Below are 8,831 nucleotides of genomic sequence, written 5' to 3'. Positions count from 1 at the left end.
CTCCCTGAACTTACTTCATTCAAAGTACGGTATGATCAGTATTAGTAATGTCATTCTTTGGTTCATAATAACCAATACCACTATAATAGTGCCTGGTTTTACTCTTAAAATACACGAAAACCCAACAGCTTCGGGGGGGGGGGGGTACTCCCTTGGCCTCCACCAGGGCTTCGCGCAGGACCCACAGGGGCCCTTACGGCGGCCCCAGACCTCTTGCCTGAACAAAGTTATACCTGTCCCCTCCCCAAATCCTGTAGCCGAATATGGTATATAAATGATTAGTCTTTTAGAATCAATTGCTCAAGGTACGGTAAGACATAAAAGAAAATAAATAATCTGTCCTTGTAAATCTTGAAAATAAATAATCTGTCCTCGACAGGCATGAAAATAAATAATCCATCTCAAAAAAATTTGCCAGCCCCCCCTCAGAATCAAATGGTCGTCCCCTTATTATATCTGAAACGATGGTCTCTTGTGGCCATCCCTGTTCACGACATCTTTGTATCCACGGTAGTGCTGAAGTAGGCCAATGGTGTGACTGGAAACAGTACGCATTGTCCGCTTCTGTATATTGGAACACAGAATATGTAGCACAAGGTCCGTGGGGGACAGCAGTAGGGATTGGGAAATTACAGGTCTTTAAATGTTGCAAATGGTGATCTCTGAATAATGAACTTGAAATAAATACTTTGTTAATCATTGCTACGCAGGAGAAAATGATTTCTGCATTATTTGATTGACTCAAGAGTTTAAGTCTGGTAAATCCCGGTGGTAAACCATCACAATCCATCAGGATCACAGTGTGGTGTGGGGAACGGTAGAGACTGATCTGAGAGGGATCACATATCACTTTGTGTTCTGGGTACCATAACATCCAATCAATATCAGAAGTACTCAGCCTGAATCCTTCACGTCTACTCCCACTTATCATCCTATCAAAGCCCCTCATGATGTACACAGGTTCACTCACCAATTCCACATTGTCCTGAACTTCTCTCCTGATCCTCACTTCTGTTGGACTCCCTATTTCATGACACAGTCCTATATATACAGCCTCTGACCGGCGAGGTATGTGATCCATTACTATATGTTATAAAGGAATCAGACAGCAAATACGTGTATCTGAAACATGAGGAATTATAAATCAATGTTTTCTGCTTTGTGTGAATTTCTTCATAATTTATTTATAGTGTTTATTGATTGACCATTCAATTACTTTCCATTGGTTATTTTGTGTTTGAGACACAGTAAACAAATCATTTTAATAAAAAAGCAACTTAACATATATGTCAAAATACTTTTTTAAGATTGATCAAATGATTTATACATTTATTAGTATTTTACGAGATTAATTTAATCCTTGTTTCAAAACATAAATTAAGTCTATACCGTAACCTTTTTATCCAAGGATAAATATGACATAATTAGTTCTAATAAGATGAAACCATTTTGGAGTACATTTATTTCTAAATACCATTCTATGACATACAATAGAGTACTTTGGATAAATGTTAAAATGCAGTATGACAAGGGGCACCTGATTAAATACATTTTTCTTTACTCATATAATTCATCTGTATGCAGGTATCAATCAATTTTGTTTATTTTAAATCTACAGGATATATATGATCCGTAGATAAACATATCGATGAGCGTAATAGTAGAAGGTGACAAACAGTATACAGACTCGTAGATAGGGGATCGAGCGTAATAAGGAATGTTAGAGATTACGAAATTGTGGCAGTTTTTGATTAAAGACGTCGTAATAAATATTTCAACTAGACTTACCTATTTCCCTTGAAAATGACCGAACTACAAGTATTCATTTAAAACAATAACAAATGTTCACCCAAATTTAACTTTCGGTTTGTTAAGTGACGTCTTTACCAGTACTCTTTTTCTGACTATCAATGACACATCGTTATTGTTAGCAAAATCAATGGTTTAAATAAAAGGTCACGTTACCTTTAAATACAATGGATGCGATTTAATATTTGACTCAATATCAAAAGAAACACATTGGACCATTTCATTTAATTACATTGTACATGTATTTCGGTTTAAATAGACAAATATAAAGTTATGGTTAACTTTGGAAAACTTTGTGTAAATTGTTTTTTTATGAAAGATGATAGTGCTTTGTTGTCGTCTGTTAAAAATTAAAGTTTAAAATTGCTGCCATGAATCATATACGGTGGCTTAATTGTACCTTTTTAACATTGAATTTTACATGCTGCTTTTTAAGTTTATAGCTTTTGTATTGCTAAATAGAACGAATAATGATACAATCAGCGATCCATCAGAAAACTACTTCGAACAAGACAATCTTGATGCAGAAAACTATTGTAGAGACGGAATAACACGTCATAGGGTTGACAAAATATTACGAGGTCTTATTTTATATGAAAAGAAAGGCCTTTCAAACATAAATGTCAGCATAAAATAATTTTATCTAAAAGTATCATAAAAATATCAGCAAATCATATTCTTATAAGATGGATATGGAGATAACAAACAGTATTTAATCTCCAGTTCTTTAAAACAATGCAAAACAGGAGCAGGGCAAACATGGACCTCCGAGATACAGAGGTGGGATCAGGTTCCATGGAGGAGTGAGCATCCTCTGCCGACCGGTCACATCCGCCGTTTGCTCCTTGTCATGATCGGGAAATAACGTAAAACATCATTTGTCAATATAGTGTATAAATAATTGACTTACAATTAGTATGAAAAACGTCAGTCAGCATTAAATGATTAATGATAAGTTGTATTTGTTGACAAGGTCATTGTACCGACCACTGAACTTGCGAAATGATGACTTTAAACGAGACTGCCGATATTCTTGTTTCATCAACTTGCTTGTCAATAATTTACCTCTTTATAGAAATTGTCACATAGAGCATGCTGTTGCGTATCGAATCTTTGAGATATATATACTCCTTATGCAAGTGATGAAGGTATATTGCTGCATAAGTAAGGGAAGTTGACGATAGAAATGATCAGGTCATCACGTTAATCATATGGCTTGGTTGTAAAATTACCATTTTCTGTTTTTTCAATTAAAAATCAAGTATGAAACAGATGTGTTAAACTCAGTGGCATCTTTTATCTCAAGTGGCATCTTTTATCTCAAGTTCACCAGGATACCAGTCTATCGTATCGACATAGGAATGGAAATTACTATCCTTAATTGACAATACGTCGTCGATATATCTAAATGTCGATTTGAAGGCCACATCAAGTGTTGTCTTGATATTTATTTCAACGATGCATGATTTTTGCTCTTTGCAGATGAACACTTAGAAGATTACTGACTTTTTTGGTGATTGAAATTTTTAGCGGACTATCATCAAAACGCAAAAATGTGCAAAGATTAGCAACCTCTAAAATAACCAGCTATACGGTAGCTCACATATGATTCGATACACAAGAGATTTTTTTTTACACATAAAAAATATATACCATTAAGTCGATGAAACAATTTTTTAAATATTTTCCTTTAAAGTAATCAATTCGCAAGTTCGATCTATGGTCGATACAATGACTTTGTCAGCAAATACAATTTATCATTTAGTCCACTGTTGACTGACTTTCTTCATACTTTTTGTTATTCCATTAGTTATACATTGAATTGACAAAGAATTTTTCCGCTATTTCCCCTTTCTGACAATGAGCACACGGCTGGTGTCACCGGTCGGCAGGAATGATCATTCCTCTTCATGGCACCTGATCCCACTTCTGATGTTTTGAAGGTCCAGTTTGCTCTTCTTCCATCTTGTATTTTTTATGAACTTGAGGACTGTTATCTCCAAAAAGTTTTTCATAAGGACAGAACGAATTTTTAATACGGTGCTTAATATAAAGTTAATAGATTCTAAATACTTAGAAATTGATATATGTATGTTTTGTATTTACAAATCCCGGTAAATAAAATCAATTAAGCTAACTACTTGTGTATATACCCTAACAAAAATGCTATTATAAAATCAAAGTTAAAAAAATTTCACTATAGTAAATCAAAGTTTTTACCATAGTGAACCAATGTTTTCACTGTAGTAAATCAAAGTTCAAAGTTTTTCCTATAATATTAAATCAAAGTTCCAAAGTTTTAACTTTGGTACTATAGTTAACAATAATTTTTTGTAAGGATATATGCTCTATCATTTAAATTGTAAACTAGCAGCCTAATCAAATCGTAATTTATTATATCAATTGATTGTTTTCTCAAATGTGAATAACATGTTTTGGTCTTATCAAAATATAAATAGTTCAACGTATAGCACTGACCTCAAAGATAGCAAGTGTTTCGCACTACTTAGAGACCGACATTACAATGCAACAAACGTTTTTGTTGACCTTTTGTGGATTTACTTTTGTTTTCATAGTTTGTAGCAGTGAATCTGAGAAAAGATTGTTAATTACAGACCAGAATGTTGTCCAAACCTTGACAGAAGAACTCAGGCTCCTTAAAACAAAGTTTACAAAACTAGAAAACGCTCAAACTCGTCTTATGTCCGACCTAAATAAAGGTATGTTTTGCTTAGGTTCTTTTGAATCCTATGTTGGAGTAAAATCCTTGATTTCAAAACCCGACACAAAAGAATTTTAAAGAATCGATCATGCGATTTCAAAAAAATTTAATGTAAATTTGTATGACTAAAACCAAGATGTTCAGCAGGCAGGGCCGTATACACGAGATGGGGAAAAAAGACCTGTCCTTCTTTCAATGAGACCAGTATTGTCTATTCAGGTAAGAATTATTGTCTGTATATTGATTAACGTCCCTCTGGAGAATTTTCAATCATATGGAGACGTAACTACTTGCCGAGATGGAGAGCTACAAATCTTTTCCCATACTCGACACTCAGGGTCATTGAGCTGGAAGGGATCTTTTTTTTTCTTTATAAACGTAACAAAAACCAAAATTGCTGTATGAATTTAAAATACTCTGAAATCACAACTTTCCTTTTTGGGGGTGAGTGGGGGGGGGGTAATTTTCGTTGTTTTCGAGGGATCAAGAGATCCACAAATTTATGCCCATCACGAAATGTAAATATTCTACTAGACGGGTCTTTATTTACGAAATTAAATCCCCATGAACCATCATTTTTCCTCAAACCACGAACATATGACCTTCCGAAAATATGCGATTTAACAGTAATCAATTTACCAGTTTATAATCAACATACATTTTGTGTCATTGGATTTTAATCCATATCTATTTCTTATAATGATATTGGAACATTAAAACAGTAACAAAATCTCTAGTACGAAGGTTTATCCAAAAGTAATGTAACATCGTCAATATAATTGCTACAAATCAACATGAAACATCAACATTTTAAATGACGGAAGCAATATTTACTTTTTATCAGACCTGAAAATTTAAATTTTACATGATTTATATTAGTTAAAATATGGCAACATTAAAAATACACGCTTGTCTTTTGACATTATCAAACACCAGTTTAACTTTTCCGCCCGACCTCTCAACGTTCGGTCGCCTTATCCCTTTGTTCATCATTCAATACCCATCATCATCATGAGTTCCCTGAAAGCATCCATAAATAACACTCTAATTTACATTTTTCACCCTGAGTCTTTTTAATGAACTCTATATACTGGTAATGTCCCCGTTTTGAAGTAAAAATGCATTACAGTTCGTTACATGGTTTTATTCCCCATCTGACAATTTCTTTGGTCAATGCATTCAAGTATATAACGCAATGTTTATAATGAGAAATAGCATTTGATTTTTAACTACTCATTTAGAAAATTAAATTATTTTTGTCTTCTCAAAATTGTGGGTGATAAGCAGCGTTTTAGACTTTTCTTATGTGTTTGTCTTTTTATTCTTAACAATATTCTATAAAACCTGACATTTAGTTGTGATGTGGACGACTACTGCTTGATGCTAGAAACATACAAATAAACATATATATATTTAACATTATAACACCGAAATTTGAAAGTTATTTAAGAAATACAAGGGGCCTCTCGGTAGATTTGATCACGTACCAACTAAAAGTTCATTCCCCAGTAAACTTTTTAACATTGTTGTTTATTACTTATATTTAATTTTAGGACGAATAAATTTCTAGTAAAACTGCATTTATTACACGAACGCCACCATAGCTATGTTATGACGCGCAATGACCTAGAAGTTGTTTGTTCTAGGAACTTCACTTTACCCCCATATTTGAATTTTTACATTCATGTTAAGCAGTCCAGTTCAGGAAATATCTGTATATAGTAAAAGAACAATGATCGCTGCTGAGAATAATCTTTTTCATATGTTCTTACAATATTTGAAGTCAAAAGCGGTGGTATCGCCTGTTTAAGTTGACATAACTTCAAAGGAATACCGGGTTAAAAGGTAAGTGCGGTTTTAGGCTATTTAGAGTTTTCAAAACCTTATTCACATCGAAAGAAATTTATTGTGCATCTCGTGATTGAAAAATGTCTACATTGTTTATTATTTTCTCCTTTTCTTCGTTATTAAGTTAGAAATATTCCAAAACAAATCGCATCGTGATAGAAATATGTACACAAATTATCATCTCGCTCTGTGATTCAGTCGCACTATGACCTCTGACCCCCAAATAACATTCACACAGAATTGAACATATTTTCTCTTCAATAGGTTCAGCTAGGAAAGATATTTGCAAATGTAAATATTTAAATTTATTTATGTGTATATTTTGCTGTAGGCCTATTATATTTAAAAATTTGACGACAAATATAAAAGATATGTGACATTACCCTTGGATCAACGCTAGTACAATTTTAAATACAAATATAGGTGCCTTTACCCAATCAAAAGATTAAGGTTCATGATGAATGTGACCGATCAACATGAATGCTTACTCTTTCATGGCACCTCATCCTACTTTTAAAAAATCCAGGGGGTATTTGGAAGTTCTTTCATTCTTTGCATCGTTTGTTTGGACTTCTTATGATAACCAATATTTGTTGTTGTTAAAACTTATAAATAATCACCTAAGAAATGAAAGGAAATATAAAATGTTTGTAGGTATTACCGGTGGAAAGGCTTATTATCAAAAGGGAAGTGGTGTCACAACATTGTGTCTACCCCACGATCCAGAACCTGTGCCGACCGACTTTCCGACTCGTCCATTTTCAGATGAAGAAGGTACACTTTGGGGAAGTGAATATCAATTCAGCTTTCGTAAAATTGCACATGATGATGACGTGCCATGCGCTGTTTGCCAAGTAACGTCCCAAACTACCATAATGATACCTGCTAAGCGAACATGCCCCACTGGTTGGAAGAAAGAATACTCTGGCATTTTGATTGGCACCAATGCACAGGATTATCCATCTGAATATATTTGTATGGATGAAAATCCAGATTTCTTTGAGGGAACCCGCAGTCATGATGATAATGGACGAACTCTTTATCCGATCAGGACGGTATGTGGTAGCCTCCCATGTCCACCTTACGGAAATCATCAGTTTGTTTCATGTGTCGTTTGTTCTCAATAAATCAAAGACATGTGCACACTTACTACTGAGACTTGATGTTCTATATCCTTTTACTATGCATCTGTTACTGTCTTCCTTGGATTGATTGTATATTGTTTAACGTCCCTCTCGAGAATTTTTCACTCATATGAAGACCGAGGTCATGTCACCGAGTGGACCTGATTGACCTGGTTTTGTAAGAAGGGTATGGAGATTACGAACAGTATTCAATATCAAAGTCCATAAAACAATACAAATTAGAAGCAGAGCAAATAAACACCTCCAAACATCAGAGGTGGGATCAGGTGCCATTGAGGAGTGAGCATCCCCTGCTGACCGGTCACATTCGCCGTGTGCTCCTTGACATGATCGGGACATAGCGTAAAAATCCGTCGTCAATTCAAAGTACATGTATAAATAATGGACTAAAAATTACTATGCAAAACATCAACAACTGACAAAATGATGACTTTAAAGCTGACAACACAGACAATACACAATTCTAAAATTTTATGCAAGTAAATTGTCTAAGAATTTTGATTCTAGGACATAAATTCAAAAAAAGAGAAATTGCATTTTTTTTCAAGCTTTGTCATTCAGATGATTGTGGATATTGACCCGATTGACATGGGAAAATAATAGCTCACAGGTAGAAATGCACGGCACACTGCGAGCGGAAATACCAGAGTTATCTTGTATAAAGCAATTTTCTTTCGCTGTCTCAGGAAAGGTATTAAAAATTTCAGATACTAACTGAAGATGATTCAGCTGCTGAACTTCGTAATTTAAGATATTAATGAAATCAAGCTTCAACATATGAGCACTTTCTTGAGAACTACATGTAAGAGATGTTGACGTTGTAATCACAACCTTTTGTAAAACACTACATATTTCATGCAGTGACACATATCTAGAAAATTTTTGATAGAGTTTTCATTTTGTGTCAACTTATGAACATTATATGACGAGCTTTAACACCTTTCTTATCAAATTTACCTACGCAGGTGACACGGATAAAGTGATTTGTATAGATGTGCAGCAGTTGAGCTTTTAGTGAAACGGTTTTCATGAAACTCCTCGTGTATTATGCCAAACTGGAATATTATCGTACCATAAGCTTTCATGGTCTTTAAACTTCTTTTTGGGCCCAAAAGCTGTCGCAGCTTGCATTCAGTATAAATAGATATTTCTTCAACCTTAAAACTGGGCATTTTGACATTCTTGATTGAAAAAAAAAAACAGAAATACTAAATTAAAATTATCACATTCTTGATAATTTTCTAGGAAAGTTTCAGATTTCTATTTTTTAAAGCAAAATATTTGATTGATTACCATAAAATATCATA

At 34.0% G+C, this 8,831-nt stretch overlaps 1 protein-coding gene across 1 annotated transcript; it reads left to right on the top strand.

The window, feature by feature from the left end:
* Positions 1–4,318: 4,318 nt before the first annotated feature.
* On the top strand, positions 4,319–7,506 carry LOC134278542 (uncharacterized). The gene is made up of 3 exons (XM_062760848.1): positions 4,319–4,529; positions 4,679–4,750; positions 7,034–7,506. The coding sequence occupies exons 1-3, from the start codon at positions 4,334–4,336 to the stop codon at positions 7,504–7,506; spliced, it is 741 nt and encodes a 246-aa protein (XP_062616832.1). The 5' UTR covers positions 4,319–4,333.
* Positions 7,507–8,831: the final 1,325 nt, after the last annotated feature.

This window comes from Saccostrea cucullata, unplaced genomic scaffold (genome assembly GCF_032062105.1).
Source record: "Saccostrea cucullata isolate Sc308-1 unplaced genomic scaffold, CSIRO_AGI_Scuc_v1 ctg2246, whole genome shotgun sequence".
Taxonomy (NCBI): Eukaryota; Metazoa; Mollusca; class Bivalvia; order Ostreida; family Ostreidae; genus Saccostrea; species Saccostrea cuccullata.
Note: the sequence above shows the minus strand (reverse complement) of the source record. Positions and strands in the feature narration are given on the sequence as shown.